We start from the raw sequence: 18,852 nt of genomic DNA, 5'->3' as shown, positions 1-18,852 counted from the left end.
TACTGCCCATGTCAATTCGTGCATGCGAAAACTTGATGAGGACCTCAAAGCACAAATGACTTATAATACAGGGACCGTGAGTTTTGGATTTTTTTTCGCAAGATCCTGAACTTAAAGATGTCCGGTATTATAAGAACATATTCTTCTGGTGGCATTGAAGATGCAAAGTTTCTTATACCCTTGCAAGTACCATAGTAAACAGTAATTTATTGGTGAACTTGCAAACGGAGTAAAACTTAAATTTAATTGTTATTTAATTTGAGCTAGTGTACACTATCCGTTAAGCTTGATGATCAGTAATCTTAGCGCAGGCCTATCGGCATGTCTAAAAATAAAGAAAGTCATAACTTATGATTTAACATAACATATAGAATCTATATAACTTATATAGATTCTTACCAACTTGTTATCCCATATCTATTAGATATCTCATACATTTTCATGATATAGAATATATGTATAAGGAATATAATTTAAGATTTATCGGAATTATTATAAAAGATAAGATTAAATGAGGTGCTTTACGCTAAAGGGAAATTGATAACGTTTTCGCTCTTGTAGCATGAGTCATAATTTCAACTTTTGAATTTCCCTCCTTTTTTATAATGTCAACTCACGTACGATCTCGTGTATTGTACCACATGACGAGAATTAGATAAACCTGCACAACTGAAGTAGCAACCTACATAACCTTCGGAGTAAATTGGTTTTAAGGATATTTATGGTGATCTATGGATATTATTACGATAGTAAACAATAATTTGGATCTTCTTCTACAATGTTCAGGAGGAATTGACGGTAAAATTGGCGTAAAATTCTGTTAAACATACCATCGGCAGTTACCACGGATTTGACAATCCGATTCACGAGGAGCCATGATGCTCTGAAGAGAAATAAACAGTAGGCTTGCCTACTCTCAGACATTTCTTAAAAAAGGATTACATACTATATATATAAACTACAAGCATGGCATCTAAAACGGCGGATCGGATTGATCCCTTCACAAGCAAAGTGTCGATAAAAACTAAAAAACAAAAACGTTCTCAGGGGTCGTCGCATTACAGAACCAAAAATACCCCTGAATTACAGGCATTGCCCCACTTAAAAGGTAAGTTATGCGAAAAATTATATCCTGTATGATTACTTTAAATATTTTACATAAGTGTGATGTTGTTTATGTTATAAAATTACGTTAAAATATGCACTTGGATGTCGCCATGCTATCGGATTACATTGCAAAATGGCAGGTGTGTTTATATTTGTTTACAGTGTGGTACTGTAGTTGTCTACAAACGAGGGCACAGTCTACTGCAGTATAGAATCTGTAATCCATCTGCTGATAATTTGTTTTGTTTGAACGGCGAGGAATATAATGACAAATGTTGAAATATTGATATGCTGTCCTTTGAATCCACAATCCAGACCTGTGCAAATCCCCCCTATCCCAGTCACTTTGCCTCGTCAGATTTTGGTCCAATCAGATTATGTCCTGAAGATGTGAAAGATTCCTTCTGGAATCAAAAATGAAACATTTAGTTTGACACTTTTGATTCATATTACAAATGAAAGCATTGTTTAAGTTAAACAGTGTCGCTGCATCATGAGGAGAGCCACTTCTTAAGTCTTTACGTGACCATTTGGTCTTGCTTTCCGGTGTACCTGTTCTCATGTCAATGCACTGATCATATGATGTCAACAAGGTTAGCAATGCAAGTTACCTATCCCGAGATTGTATAGTGACCAAGTCATTTTTGTAGGATTTTTTTTCAGATGAGTCCAGATCGCTATTTAAAATATTTGGATGACTCCCAATACTAGGACCAAGAGATGTAGTGGCATGGGTACTCAAAATCTGACAGGAAAAACACAAGACTAAGACTATTTTAAGTCCCGAAAATCACTCCTCTGTCTGACAGAGTAGAATATTCCATATTTATTTGCTAATATGCATAGAAAAAGAACAAAAATTGTTCTGAATTGAAGACACACATACCATATGGCTTTCCCATGTTGTCCTCTTTTGTCAGTAATAATATATGCTCACTTCCTAGTGGGATAAAAAAAATGGCAAAGCTTTAAATGTTTGTTTACAATATACATGATGCTGAATAGCTTATAATATAAAACATGATAATGTAGATGAATTAAAAGTTGATTCCTGTGAGTCTGGATTTAAATAACAAATAGTGTTTCACTTTCAGTTAGATATATATATATCAAGTTCAAAACATTATCTTCAAAACTAATAGAAGTAAAACAACTCTACAATTTGACTGCATAATATGCCAACATTATGACTTATCAGTTACGTTTTCCTTTCTCAAAATCTCTACTCAAGGGGGAAAATCCTTTAGCAAAAGTGTCAGGATAATCATCGGTAGAACATTCAGGAATGCACTTAAAAAGAACAATAAAATGTCATTTATATAATATTAGTTTTTCTCCTGTATTTCAATTCCTAATGCACAGCATGCGCACCTATGAGTGGCCTCAACACTTTTCTTACTACTATGGGCATGCATTACATAAGGTTTTAATTGTTGAAAGTTATTATTTCAAAATTATGAAAGATATTTTTCAAATTTGATTACTGTAGAGTATACATAAGAACAAGAATAAGGCCTGCTAGTGCTGTATCCCAATATATATATGTTGATCATATAGAAGGTGACTAAATTATAATTAAGTGGTCCCTCTGAACAATTGGTGATTTTTTTCCCTGTCAGTTATTTATAAGTCTCTCCTTAGTTTCCTTGACATCCGTCCTCATGACCCTGGCCGTTTGTGTCTCCTTACTCATGTGACTCTGGCTGTTGCAAGGACATTGATCCCCTAAAAACAAAACAAAAGCTTACATGTGTCAATCTAAAGTCTGATTCGATTTAATGTTTATATTGAGCCAGTTGTACATCTTGGAAGTGACTACACAAAAGTTATGAATTGGAAAATTGAATGACATATCAGATCAGTGTTGTTCTGTCTGAGGGTTCAAGAACACACCATTCCTTCTAATTTAATGAAGTTTGCATAATGTAAGTTTTTGCCTTTGCTGCATTCTGGAATAACACATGTACAAAATATGTAATAGACACCAAAATCTTGTCAAATGTTTTATGACTATATAGTGGTCATGATGAATCTAGGGTTTTCCAATGATGCAAACCGGTCTTACATTGTTTGAAAATAATGGGACATTTATTTTTTTGTGTGTTACTGTGAGTTACAGTGATGTAACATCTGTGTACTCATTCACTGTTATTGATAATAATGCTCTTATGAAAAAAAAAATCAAACAGGGCCTCCAGTAGAGCCTTGAGAGTATGTGTTTGACTCCCCGAGATCTGACTCTTGGGTTTGAAGGGACATGTCTATTTGAGATGTGTTTTGACCCTTTAGATTGCTCAGAAATAGTGATTTGACTTCTGAAATTGCTAAAGGTCAAGGGTCAACTGGATGCCCTGTCAAAAACAAGGAGTCGATGCATTAGACAAAAGACATTGTGTTAATCCTGAATGTACTAACATGTACAGTCTCCTTTCTTCTTCCAAAGGTTAAAGTGTATCCGGAAAGAAAAACGGTATTCAAATATGTTATTCTATGTAACCACCAAAGAAGAATGTCACAAACTGCATCAAAATTGGTCGTCTGAGTGCTGGGATATCGCACATCGAAGTACACGATTTTCACCTGTCGGTCGACTGCTTATTTGGAACTCTTCAGTCCATGACGTCACAGGTTTAACTGCAGAGTAATGATAACTTTTATGTTGGGCAGTAGAATAGACGACAGTGTGAACAGTAGCAACGTTAACATAGACAAGTCTGAATAGATCTAGACATGAGATTTGAGGTTGATGACTTTGGCGAATATTGTCGACAAGAAAATGGAATCCAATCATATCAGTTTGAGTCTTTAAGAAAATTAAATTTTAGTGAAATGGACTCTAAAAATGACTGCTTCGGTAACACAGACTGATGTGTTATACCTGGGACATATATGTTATACACGATCCAATAATTGGTAAATCACAAATAAATGTATATTAATTATGTGTTTAACATTTCTTACTCATTTATGAAAAGGAACACAGCATCAACATTTTTTTTATAAAATTATGTGCCATTTCATTCAAAATTAATATTCAAATAAACTTACCAACAATACAACAGTTCTGGTAGTCTGAATTTTCTGACGATCTTACTTAATACTACGTAGATAAAGGTGATATTAACATCAGAACCCTTCGGATTATAGTTCTGGATACTCCGGTTTTTGAGACAAAACAATACACGCGTACAATAAACCTATGCATTGTGTTTTATACAAAATCCGCTTTTAGTCATGAAAGATGATTCATTCAAAAAGTAAAAAAGTAACATATTTATTATATAGATTCATCATGATCTACAATAGACTAACTCTCTCTCGTATGAAGGTTGGAACCAACAACATGCTTCTACAGATACAGGCTTATTTTAAACATGTCATGGTCTCGTGGATTACTGACGATTAAATGCTTGAGAAAGATGTATATATACGATCATTGTCAGTGAAACTATGTATTAGTGCTTTGCAACAATTATATTGATAGTTTACGTACAGAAACATATCATAGGTAATTATTAAAAACATAATTTCAGCTCCCGTTTTTTTCATATATTGTATAAAAAAAAGACATACAATTTATAATTAGTCCATCGTGACTAATAATGGTTAATACTAAAAACTTACTAAACTCGCAATGATTAAAGTGTTTTGTTGAATAAATTATCGTGAAGTGATTGAGATCCTTGTGATTGTATGTTGCAAGTCATGTCTAATCTTAAAACTGGACTTTTTAAAATATACAAATATGTATTCGGAGAATTATGTATACTGATCAACATTGAGTGGGTTCATTATTATATTAATTAGTATACCGCTAAACAATTACCAGCTGGTGTACATGTGAAATTATGGTCCACAAGCTTGTCACACCTGTCACAGCACCACAGGTGTCTGACGTTCTAATTAGCACACATGTGGAAAAAAATCATACTTTAACAGTGTCAGTTATAAACAAATTTTAAAGTTTGAACTAACACTACCTAAAAAAGTACTGTTTTTATTGAAAAAATACATGTTCAAACTATATGCCGCTTCCAACTGACAGGAGGTTTACCGTATATTTATGCATATTTTTGTGTTGTGCACCAAGTTCACTTGCAGATCTGTATATCCAAGGTCAAGGACGCATTTATGTCATTTGTCCATTCAAGATCCTCACCTGGGCTTCTGTCATGATCACATCAATTAAGATCAACTATACATCTATATATGGTCACATTGAGGTCAAAGGTCAAATTTTTTCGTCAGTATGCTGTATCATTGCTTCTGGCTTTATGAAGGTCAAAGACATTTTAAGGATATATGTAGGATTGTACAGCATTATGTTGTAAATATATATTTATAAATAACAAACTCAATTTCAGTCTGTAACTAACATAACCTTTGTAAAATGAAGAATGTGCTTGCACCACCTCTGGTTTGAAGTTGAGATCCAATAATTTTCAACAAAACAGCTGATATGTTATAATTAGACTACATTTTAGGATTTGATTATCGTGAACAAGTCCCTGAAGTTACCATTACAACCTCATCTACAAAGATTCCTGAAAATTTCAATTCATTTTGCAATATTCCTGTTTTCCCTCTCAGGACGAGTCATTAGGAGGTGTCTTAGCTAGCTCTGACAACGCGGTGGCCGAGTGGTTAAGATGTACCGACACTTTATCACTAGCCCTCCACCACTGGGTTGCGAGTTCGAAACCTACGTGGGGCAGTTGCCAGGTACTGACCGTAGGCCGGTGGTTTTTCTCCGGGTACTCTGGCTTTCCTCCACCTCCAAAACCTGGCACGTCCTTAAATGACCCTGGCTGTTAATAGGACGTTCAACAAAACAAACCAAACTCTGACAACTTCATTTTTTAATCCAAATGGCCATTTATTTGTCATGAAAACTAATAAAAACTTGTTATAAAAAATTATATAGTTCTAAGTTTGTGACACATGAGGATTTGTGTCATCTAGCTGTTGTTTATTTATGTTCTTGTGAGTTATGCCTAGATGATTCATCATTTCATTAAAATGAAGAATTATTGACATGATTTCATCTGTTAGTGCTAGTTGTCATTTTCCAACACGAAGCCTTGACATTTCAGAACAGTATTTTTACACAGCTACCAAACCTGCTGTCCCTGATTGCCGACAGCACACTCTTTTCACAAGCTGAAAGGCTCCTATTGACGGTCATTAGGCATCTCTGCCAATTATTAGCCATTGAAAACACGAAGAAACCCATGTGACATATTCGCCATATATTGCCATTGGTATAGTGTAGAAAATGATATTTGGGAGAATTAGCAAATGTTCAGAAGTACATTTTTAACCCATTTCTTGTACTTCTATTCATTCTGTGAATATTAAATGAATGAGGTATTAAGCTTTTTAAGAAAGGATACTGATTAAAAATATCAAAATTAAAATTTGATCGTACAGGAATTAAACAACACAACAGAGGTGTAAATATTCATGATGTGTTACTTAATTAGCTACTGCAAAAGAATTTATTTTCATCGGGGTTAAATTTTGTAGGTTACAAACGGAAACAAATAATTTTGTTACACTTTTCCTATGACTTTATATATTTAGGTTTGTGATATTTCATGTAATCAGTATTTTAAAGAAAACATATAGTTAAACGAGGACCTCAAACGTAAATGGCGGCTATCAGGAGTATACTCCGGTTTCCTCCCCTTACCTCTGCTACAACATGCTATCCATTCTACAGTAGAGCATTACACTAATATAATGGGAGCATTGGGATGACTTTTCGACCACTGTCTTTCGTGTTTGTTATGTTTCTGAAGACATCCATTCACATTAAACTGACTACGTACGGGTGAACCATTTGTCACACTCCCAAAATACTGATTCTGATGCAGGAGTAGCAATAACCAAAATTGAATTTTAGAGAATGGTATTTCTCTTACCCTGGACAGGGATATCCACAATTGATTTTATCAGTGTGAGATTTTCTTATCTCATCCTTGGTTAAGACAAGTTACAACAGTTGCATTTCATCATGTCGACAATTCCATGATGTCACGGTGACAATATACAGAGGAGCCCACTTATTTGCATATCGGTTATTTGAATATCCCGCTTATTTGCATAAAATTCTCAGGTCCCGATTTTTTTCTTCTTTATCTTTGTATTTTAATCCCGTGTATTTGCATCGACTAAAACACCGACTCCCGCTTAAATGCATATAAAAATTCAAAAAAATCGAAAAATTTTAATTGATTTTAGGGTATTTTTGCGATTTTCCCGTAATAAAAGTTTTATGAAAAGTGTTTTTAACTTGCATATTGATTCGACACGATGTACAACGTTATCTAATCATTGGTTCCCACTTCGTCAAAACAGGTTATGTTCGATGCATCGATATCGACATTTAGTTATTATCCAGACCATATCAGTAGCATTGTGAAGAAGAATTACTGAATAAAATATTGATATGTCTCATCTTTTGATGAGATTTGTTTATTTATTATAACATCGATCCAAACCTGTGCTCTGTGCACTTGAACACTCGCTGAGGCAGGTTGCGATCGCCATGATTGTTTACTATAGGCGCGTTGCATTGTGGGGGCATATGTGTAAGGAACGACAACTCTTTGTGTGTGTGCGCCATTTTCCAAAACAAACCCAAACGACAATGCACATCTCACGGTCATTTAAGACAGTCTATTGCTTAAGCAGTTCATCATCTATGATCAAACAACTAATATACTCATAGCAGGAACAAAACACATCTCAAGACGATAATGAATGTTAATTGAAACGATGACATTGTACATCGTAGTGCCAACCCACGCATGTATGACCGATTTCGGACCCACAGACTCGGAGTGACAAGTAGTAAACGATGAAGTACAAATGTATATGCAAATATTTGTACATTTACAAAGAATAACAACCCATTTATTTCGTATTTACTCTTATATTTTAAATAATGTTTTTTTTTAAAGATGTTTTTAATGCAAATAACGTAAACAATCATATAGCGCCCGTTTTGAGTACCTACCTGACGATCTACATAGTGTATAAGAGGGGCCAAAACCGAACTCCGCCTATACGAATACTCCGGTTATTTGCATATTTTGTCATGGAAAAAGGGCTATGCAAATAAGCGGGTAATGATGTCACGTCAACAATTCAATCACGTCATGTCAACATTTCCTTGCATTGATGAAACGTACATATTGGATAGTAAGAGGATAAACAGGGTAAGAGAAAAATAATCATTCACCCCCTTGGGGGCGAGACGGGAATTTCAACCCTTGGGGCAAGATACTTAAGCTGCCAAAATGAAGCTTGCCTCGTGTTTGGCAACTTATAATTTCCCCCTTGGGTTGAGATTCCCCTGTCTCACCCCCAAGGAAGTGAAACATAACTGAAAGCCTTCTTAACAGGGTCAAATGTTAAACTAAAGGCAATTTTGTGAGGCAGTGTTAAAAGAGACATAAGAAAGAAAACCAAATTTAGTCACCTTATGAATCATGGAATGGGAGTAGCAGGTAGAATTCTTATGCAAATATCATGTTGTATTTGGTGCAATCAGACTAAAATACACTCCGGTTTCCACAGTGACCAATATAATCTGTTTCACGCAATACTGATAATATTATATATGTTGTTACTCTGTTGAATTGATTACTTACCAGAACACAACAACAGATTTTCAAATAAAGATCCATAATTTATTTCAATTATAATTGTGTGTGTTTTATTTTTCTGAAACTCTACAACAAAATTTTATGTGTTGCAAGAATCATGAAAGTTGATGGAAATGGATATTATTATCCATTTGAAAAAAAAACAACATTTGTAAACCTTGATAAAAATTATAAAAATAAACCAACTGAACTACATGGACTGCTAGGATTGAATTGAACCCCAGTACTTCTATTGTGAATGCTGTGTAAAACAGATTGGACAGTCAATTCTACAGCAACTGCAACAAATATATCAACAGTGTGATATGTAACAAGGACATAATCCTCTGGCTCTGATACAGCTATCTTACAGATAGATATCCTGTATATCAACAATATATATCTAAATCAGAAAATACCCTGACCGTACAGGTAACATGGACACATCATGTTACATTATAACCATTGTACTGGTTTCCTGTCTTTTATATGATAAATGTCTTTCATTGCACTTCGATTTGATGTTGATTTCAGATGCTAACCCTGGCTCCGACCAGTCGGAACTCTTCATCAAGAAGTTGCAACAATGCTGTGTTGTTTTCGACTTCATGGATCCAGTATCCGACCTGAAGAGTAAAGAGGTAAAAAGGGCCTGTCTCAATGAGTTGGTGGATTACATCACAGCAACACGGAATGTTCTGTCCGATCCTGTTTACCCCGAGATTGTCCGCATGGTAAGTTCAGTGTACATGTGTTGTCATCACATTGGTAAAACAAATAGATAGTTGTTATCAACATGGTTGGAGGAAATTTACCTCCTCCAGCTCACTTGGCACTGTTCTGGTTGAGACTTTGAATTCAATAAAGTCATGGGCACAACTTAAGCAATCAAGCTCAAGGATAAGTCTTTCCTTGAAGGACGAGATGTCACTTTTCATTGGTAACATGGTCTTTTACAGAGTGTTGTAAAGGCTCTAAGTGAATGTTTATATCTTGAAAAGGAGATTCTTAAAAAGATAACAAAGCTCAAGGATGACTTCTTTTCTTTGAAGAGAGAGTATGTACGTAGCTTGTATTGACATTGTCTGTTACAGAGTGTTTCGTAGGTTTGAAATGGATATATGTATCATTTGAATGTGGCAATAATTTTACGGAGAGACTCATTTCATGGGTCTGACTTTTATAATAACCTTGATACTGTTTCAAAAGTACACATATTTCTAAATTGAAATACACATAGCATCAACAACGATATGATTTGTCTAAAATTTACTGTTCATGACGTCTTAACAAATGTTCTTAAACCAATGGCAAGGTATATTACAAACTGTACTCTGACTTAAAGGATCCATACTGATGTAAGGGTAAATATTAGAGATGAAAAATGGGACAAACTCCTAGATCTGGACTTACTACGATCCGCGATAATCTGTATAATCTAGCTAGTAAAAAAAAGGCACTTGATGACTCATATTTAGTTTTGTTGATGCCACATATCACCTTTTCATTTGAAAACTGAAATCTGATTGTCAGATTGTAACTGCATTGGAAAAGAAGCATGATGGTTCCTATCTAGATAAGTGGGTTATCATAGCAGATTTTGGTCTGGTTTACACCTTAGTCGTGTCTAATAGTGTCTTCCAAGCCTGTTTTATATGGCGATTTAACTCATGATTTTAGTGGGTTTTTTTTATCCTACAATACATACAATATTTTACAAAGGTAAATGGACATTAGCAGGAAATTGAGTTTAATATGAAATTTAGAAATTTAGTTTAATATGAAATTTAGTAAAAATCAAACTCTGTACTAGTTCATATGGAATGAAAGTCAGCAGCAATATTATTAATTATAAATGCACTTTTTTTTTTACTATCAATACTGTTTGGGTGTGTTTTAGACAAATGTTTGATAATCCATTCTTTGATTGATGATTTTAAATTTAAGTATCGGAAAGAAGTAGATATTGTTTAAAAAAGTAACAATTGTGGAAAGGAAGTTTTCTTTGAAGGAAATTCGAGAAGAGAAATTTGAATATTTTCAGTTTATGAGAAACAACCCAAGGCCTATAATGTACTAACATGTTTTATAGGCATCAGATATTCCAGTCTTCACATTTAGATAATGAGGTGGTCATGATATGTTGTAGCATAGTTCTATATTTTGACACAGTCAATGAAATGCATCAAATAACACATTACACCAGTAATAATTTGTCTAGGTCTCGTACTGTATGACAAAGTAATTGAGGGTCTTGTGAATTGGGAGAAAATTACTGACATATCCTAAGGTGTTTGACACAAGATCAAAGTATATCTGATCATCAGTGTCATGTGAAAATAAGCATAAGTTATGGCAGTGTTAAGTTAAAAACATCACTTATTCCAGTGTCATGTGAAAAATAAGCATAAGTTATGGCAGTGTTAAGTTAAAAACATCACTTATTCCAGTGTCATGTGAAAAATAAGCTAAGCTATAGCAGTGTTAAATGAAAAACATCAGTTATTACAGTGTCATGTGAAAAATAAGCATAAACTATGGCAGTGCTAAATGAAAAACATCACTTATTACATACAGTGTCATGTGAAATTTCAAAAACAAATTTCAAAGGATTATAAAAAGTACTTAACCTTCTGGAAACAAAGATAATTTCTGTTCAACATACATGAATATATATATTAAGGTAGAATATATTTACCAGTACAGGAACAAACAAATACTGTGTTCTTACCTTTAAAAAGGTACAGGTAGTAATGATAATGCATTTCGGTCCAAGAGAGCAAATGGGTAGCATTATGTGTGTGACACACATCTCGTGTTTTATCTCAAGGTATTGTTGTATTTTATATTTGTACAGTGGTAGGAAAACATCAGCTGATCACTGATGTCTTTTCATTGTAAACTATCAGATCATTCCATCATGAAGAAGAAATAGATTTGTTTTGTGTGGATGTGTATGTAGCCATACATGTATAATACACATTGAAACCGTCACAGTAGACTTGACGCCATGCATCAGTAGGGTTATATTACCTAGTCCTATTTGAGCTTTTTCCATAACCAAATTAGTGATAAGTTGAAGTTAGTATGGAACTGAGGTGACAGAATAAAGGGGCGAGATATTGATTGGTGTTTTCTGGAATCCCACCATCAGTAAGCTGTAATTGGAATTGTGGAATTCTAGCTAGTGTACATGTAGAGATGATTGGGTGGGGAGTAGAACAGGGAGGGGACCTGGTCACACAGTATATCATCACAGTTGTGGTCAGCAGCAAGATAGATATAGGATTTGGAGGAGATATATATGTCTCTGCTTGGTTTATTGTCTGTTTGGATTGCAGGGGTATAGTGACAAATTATTGAATAATGTGTAGAGTAAGCAGCACTGGAAGGCCAGATCCTCTAGTCCACTTGTCTTCACAGAGATTATACATCACGAGTATCCAACATCGGCTTATCATGTCTTATCGAGTCATTTCTAGGAAACAACCAATAGAACATCTGTGATAAAAATCATCTCCATGTCAATATGTGTATAACTGTACATGTATATGTGAATGCAGGAAAAGTAGTTTCCTTATTGCTGAGTTGAACATGTAATTATAGATAGGGAATCGAACACAATCCAGATAAACCAAAATTAGCAGGTAATATGATAACGCTAGCTAATTTTGATAGAAATACAAAATGTATGGAGTGTGTGAATTTACCTGGAGTGAGTCACCAGAATAGTTATAAGATTTATCAGGTAGGTTTAGAAATTCTGTAATAATCAGTCAAACAGTACTTTGCTTTACATTCCCAGGTATACCGGTAGTACATTAGGTGACTTTACATTCCCAGGGATACCGGTAGTACATTAGGTGACTTTACATTCCCAAGTATACCGTAGTACATTAGGTGACTTTACATTCCCAAGTATACCGTAGTACATTAGGTGACTTTACATTCCCAGGGATACTGTAGTACATTAGGTGACTTTACATTCCCAGGTATACCGGTAGTACATTAGGTGACTTTACATTCCCAGGGATACCGTAGTACATTAGGTGACTTTACATTCCCAGGTATACCGTAGTACATTAGGTGACTTTACCTTCCCAGGGATACCGTAGTACATTAGGTGACTTTACATTCCCAGGGATACCGTAGTACATTAGGTGACTTTACCTTCCCAGGGATACCGTAGTACATTAGGTGACTTTACATTCCCAGGGATACCGTAGTACATTAGGTGACTTTACATTCCCAGGGATACCGTAGTAGATACCGTAGTACATTCGGTGACTTTACATTCCCAAGGATACCGTAGTACATAAGGTGACTTTACATTCTCAGGGATACCGTAGTACATTAGGTGACTTTACATTCCCAGGGATACCGTAGTACATTAGGTGACTTTACCTTCCCAGGGATACCGTAGTACATTAGGTGACTTTACATTCCCAGGGATACCGTAGTAGATACCGTAGTACATTCAGTGACTTTACATTCCCAGGGATACCGTAGTAGATACCGTAGTACATTAGGTGACTTTACATTCCCAGGGATACCGTAGTACATTAGGTGACTTTACATTCCCAGGGATACCGTAGTAGATACCGTAGTACATTAGGTGACTTAACATTCCCAGGGATACCATAGTACATTAGGTGACTTAACATTCCGAGGGATACCGTAGTACATTAGGTGACATTACATTCCCAGGTATACCGTAGTACATTAGGTGACTTTACATTCCCAGGGATACCATAGTACATTAGGTGACTTAACATTCCCAGGGATACCGGTAGTACATTAGGTGACTTTACATTCCCAAGGATACAGGTAGTACATTAAGTGGCTTTACATTCTCAGGAATACAGGTAGTACATTAGGTGACTTAACATTCCCAGGGATACCGTAGTACATTAGGTGACTTTACATTCCCAGGGATACCGTAGTACATTAGGTGGCTTTACATTCCCAGGAATACAGGTATTACATTAAGTGGAATATAAAGTGCTATTACATACAGAATTAATGACTGGAAAATACTGTCCCTCTATATCTGGGTGTTGAGTAATTTACGTTAATAAGCCTGTTATACAGGTGTATATGAAGTCAGTGACAGAGGTGAGACGTCCTCCTCAACACCAGAAATATTTTCTCCTCACCCATACCAGCAAACCTTCCACAATTTTAGTATTGATGTAGGAAGCTTCATAAATATCCCTGTTGTTCTAAATATAGTCTAGTCGAAACTGCAGTTGTGACTATTTATAGAGCCCTGGTTCACAGATTGCCCAGCCTTGCCTGGTGTCGGTGTGTGGTAGGGAATGCACTGGCCGAGGGAATGGTCGGGCTGTTGGGCAATAATACATTGTACTGCATACAGGGTAAGCCGTAAGGCAATACTCGAATTCTTCAAGGCAGAACAAACTTTAACATTGCAATACTCAAACTGTGAATAAGGAGTATCACCTTACAAGTTTTAGGGGCTTGGCCTGCACACATGTGTGTTCAGGGCAGCCTGGCCAGGCTCCTGAAGGCAACACACATATATATATAGTCAAACACGTGTTTTCAGGGAAGTCTGGCTATATTCAAATGTATGTCCATAAGTACAGTCTGGCTATACTCAAACACATGCTTTTAGGGACGCCAGGCTATACTCAAATGAGTGTCCAGGACAGTCTGGCTATACTCAAACACATGTTTTCAGAGCAGCCAGCTGGCTTTACTAGTACTCTAACCTGTGTTCAGGACAGTCTGGCTATACTCAAACACAGGTTTTCAGAGTAGACTGGCTATACTGAAACACAGGTTTTCAGGGAAGTCTGGCTATACTGAAACACAGGTTTTCAGGGAAGTCTGGCTATACTGAAACACAGGTTTTCAGGACAGTCTGGCTATACTCAAATGTGTTTTTAGGACAGCCTGGCTATACTGAAACATGTTTCCAGGACAGCTTGGCCATACTCAAACGTGTGTTTATGTCCAGGACAGCCTGGTCATACTAAAACTTATGCTTTTAGTGCAGTCTGGCCATATACTCAAAAACATGTTTACAGTAACATGGCCATGCTCCTGTAGGCAACACATACCGTATTTATTCTAATAAACGCCCCGGGGGCGTGAAATTTTTCCAAGGGGGGGCGTTTAATGGAGATCAAAATTTCAGAGTCGGTAAGTTGTGAGATATGTTGTATGTACCCATTTCACACCATGAAACATGTGTATATGTATCCAAAACATTGTAAAACTAAGTGACAAACATTTTGTGTATGAAATTGCAAGAAACATAAACTTTGTTATTTATACTTACGGTAGTTGTACATTACGTAAGCTTACAACATATACATTGTTTGAAACACGGGGTTAAATTGCGTCATAAACCGGTCACGATCCAGTTTACTCTCATCACTTGTAGTTTATTATATCTGCTATCAATCATGTCGGGTTTGAAGTGAAGTTATATGAAGTAAGTTTCAAACTGAAAGTTGTAAACTACGCCGAGCAAAAGGGAAAACATGCGGCAGCTACTGTGTTTAAGGTTGACCGGAAACGAGTGCGGGACTGGTGTCAAAACAAACAAAAACTAAAAAACATTTCTAAAACATCAAAACGCTGTAAGGGAGGAGGAAGGTCAGTAAAATTCCAAAATATGGACGTCCAGGAAGCTGAGGATGTACTGGAAAATTTAATGGGAGGTGCAGTTGAACTCGGTGAAAGTGAAAGTGAATCCACCGGAAGTGATGATGACAGCGAGGTCAGTGGCGCGTATGACAGCCCGGGACATTAACGTTTGTTGATACGATATAGTGGTACTGTGTATATAGTTACTGAAACTTTGTTTTGTGGTTTGTGTTAGTTTTATGTTGGATATCCTTTAAATAATTACCTCTGGACACACGTGGATGTGCCACGGTAAGTTCTTTTTCTCGAATTGAGGAATTTTCTTTCCAAAAAAGGGTGGGGGGCGTTTATTAGGGTGGGGGCGTTTATTAGAATAAATACGGTATATTCAAACATTGTGTTCAGAGCAACCTGGCTATACTCGAACATCGTATTCAGAGCAGCCTGGCCGGGCTCCTGAAGGCAATGCATATATGCTCAAATACATTACCACAATGGCAATGTACTCAATATACCTTTATATCAATAGTTGTATGATTCAGATGAGCTTAAGTCATGTACTCCCAAAACACTCTTAATATAAGACATGTTCAGAATAACAACCTAGGATTCAGTCACTGAGTTTTTACCATGATTTGTGATTTGGAATTTACAACAACTTACCAATGGTCATAAAGCTGTAGTGTCATTATCCACAAAACTGATTGGTCATGTGACATCATGGTCATGTGACATCAGTGTTTATACAACAGCTAATGTCATGCGACATGGATGTTTTCAGAACATCTGATGTCATGTGATGTCATTATTTACAGAACAGTTAATGGTCATGTGATGTCAATGTCTACCGCTGTGCTGAGATCATGTTGCATCAATGTTTACAAAACAGCTAGGGTCATGTGATGTTTGTGTGTACACTACAGCTAGGGTCATGTGATGTTTGTGTGTACACTACAGCTAGGGTCATGTGATGTTTGTGTGTACACTAAGCTTAGGTCATGTGACGTCTGTATTTACATTATGGCTAAGGTCATGTGACATTGATGTTTACACTACAGCTAAGGTCAGGTAATGTTGATGTTTGCACTACCGCTAAGGTCATGTGATGTTGATGTTTGCACTACCGCTAAGGTCATGTGATGTTGATGTTTGCACTACAGCTAAGGTCATGTGATGTTGATGTTTACACTACAGCTAAGGTCATGTGACATTGGTGTTTACATCACAGCTAATTATAAGGTCATGTGATGTTGATGTTTGCACTACAGCTAAGGTCATGTGATCATCATGATGTTGGTGTTTACACTACGGCTAAGGTCATGTGACATTTGTGTTTACATCACAGCTAAGGTCATGTGATCATCATGATGTTGATGTTTGCACTACAGCTAAGGTCATGTGATGTTGATGTTTACACTACTGCTAAGGTCATGTGATGTTGATGTTTACATTACAGCTAAGGTCATGTGATGCTAGCGTTTGCAAAGGGAGCAACATCAACAAGTGCCCCATATCAGTGGTATATAGTCATTTTAATGGTCAATGTATAAAAAGAAGTTTTTGGAAATGTATATAAGTTGAGTATTGTTTTGTTTACAGATTGCCTGTAATATATTTCGGACGTTACCTCCTAATGACAATCCTGACTTCGACCCAGAGGAAGACGACCCAACACTGGAGGCTTCTTGGCCTCACTTACAGGTAAATATATTGTCTACTGAAAAATCTCCCAATTGATAAATATTTATTTTATTATACCGTGTTAATATGAATTCCTTGTGTGTCATACAATATTTAAAAAAATAAGCCCATGTCTGGTAATAAGCACTTTTATGTCTACTGCATGCGCAGTTCAAAAGAAATGTTATTGAAGGTTATTTCCTTGTCCAAGCATTTATAAGCTAATCCCCTACTAATCAAACTGTGTCTGTTAGTCTAGGGATTATCACAGAATAAATAACTTTTTTATTTGATTTCAGTAACTTTTGAATGTATTTGTATCTGTTTAATTTAAACAATTTTCCTTTGATTATTTCAGATTGTATACGAATTCTTTCTGAGGTTTCTAGAATCACCAGACTTCCAACCAAGTTTAGCCAAGAAATATATAGACCAAAGATTTGTGCTGCAGGTATTTATTTGTATAGGCAAGGGAAGAAGGAAATTGTTGGTCAAAGTTCAGGTGTCTGTTTAATTATTTTGTGGAATGACACCTGACAAGATTATTTTGTAAGAATCAACTTAAATAGAATTTACCAATGTAGACTTATCATGATGGCATGTTGGATCTATCTCAGAATCTTAGAAAGGTGCGAGAGTAGAGCCAACAGCGTTCGTTTTCCTTGAGTGGATTTGATGGTCCTTTACTTCTCAGCTGGATACCCGGAATTATGCAGGTCCTGAAGAAGCCTGCTTAAGGGGTGAAACCGGTAGACAGATACCTAATAAAATTGAAGAATCTACTCCAATGCTGTTGTGATTGTTACTTTTACCTGATACATATCTCAGAATCAAACATGAAAATATGTATAGTGTAAAAATTCTTAAAGGATTAACTACCTATCAAATGAAAAATGATCCGTTTTGACTGAATGTACATCTTGTGATGGATTATGGGAATTACATCCACTTTTCTTGTTGTTTCAGCTTCTGGAGTTGTTTGATAGTGAAGACCCACGAGAAAGAGATTTTCTTAAGACTGTGTTACATAGGATTTATGGGAAATTTTTGGGTCTCCGTGCTTTCATTAGAAAACAGATAAATAATATCTTTCTCAGGTAAGTCATTAGAAAATGATGTTGTGAGCTGTGTTTTAGGATCAAACATCATCTTTGTTACCATAACTGAGTTATGGTGTGTGAATCTCCTGTAACACCTATTGTCATATCACTGGAAAATACAGCAATATAAAAACTTCTTAATCAGAAGTAAATGACCCTATATACCTCTTCAAACTCGTGATCAATGTATAAATAGGAATCATTTATCGGGGTATACTCACATTTATAAACTTTGACTGCAAATATCATAAAAGAAACCGCTGTGAGATATAAGCAATGTGTAAGATGTGCAGTTTTGTAAAGCGGAAAATCTTTTAAACAGTACAAAAAACAAATATCTGTCACTTTGTCCAATAAATAGACATTTTGACCTACAGAGGACATTCGGTCATATGTGCTAACCACACTCATAGGACCAAAAGAGAATATGTCTGACCAAAAAAACAAAACAAAACAAATAAAAGTTAAAGCGATAATTTACTTTATTTTCATTAATTGCTATTTTGAATGGGCTAGCTGCTAATCGCAGTTTCAGCAGTACTATTATTGGTTGAGTATTTTACTAAAAACTACAATGTATAATTTAGAGGTACAGCAAAATAACCATTTATTTAGCCTCATTTTAAATGGATCCGAAACAAAACTTTGATTGATTTAAATGTGGTGAATAGAAAGCACTGTTCTGATTGGTCAAA

At 35.8% G+C, this 18,852-nt stretch overlaps 1 protein-coding gene across 1 annotated transcript in view; it reads left to right on the top strand.

The window, feature by feature from the left end:
* Positions 1–643: 643 nt before the first annotated feature.
* Positions 644–18,852, top strand: part of LOC117323239 (serine/threonine-protein phosphatase 2A 56 kDa regulatory subunit epsilon isoform-like) — a 28,841-nt gene continuing 10,632 nt past the window's right edge. Inside the window, exons 1-5 of the mRNA XM_033878309.1 lie at positions 644–1,108; positions 9,294–9,493; positions 16,977–17,078; positions 17,416–17,508; positions 18,024–18,154. Of these exons, the coding sequence (XP_033734200.1) occupies positions 967–1,108; positions 9,294–9,493; positions 16,977–17,078; positions 17,416–17,508; positions 18,024–18,154 (668 nt within the window). The 5' untranslated portion in view covers positions 644–966. The remainder of the gene's footprint in view (positions 1,109–9,293; positions 9,494–16,976; positions 17,079–17,415; positions 17,509–18,023; positions 18,155–18,852) is intronic.

Source organism: Pecten maximus, chromosome 3 (assembly GCF_902652985.1).
Source record: "Pecten maximus chromosome 3, xPecMax1.1, whole genome shotgun sequence".
Lineage (NCBI taxonomy): Eukaryota > Metazoa > Mollusca > Bivalvia > Pectinida > Pectinidae > Pecten > Pecten maximus.
The sequence above is the reverse complement of the archived record's forward strand: the minus strand, read 5'-3'. Positions and strand labels throughout refer to the sequence as shown.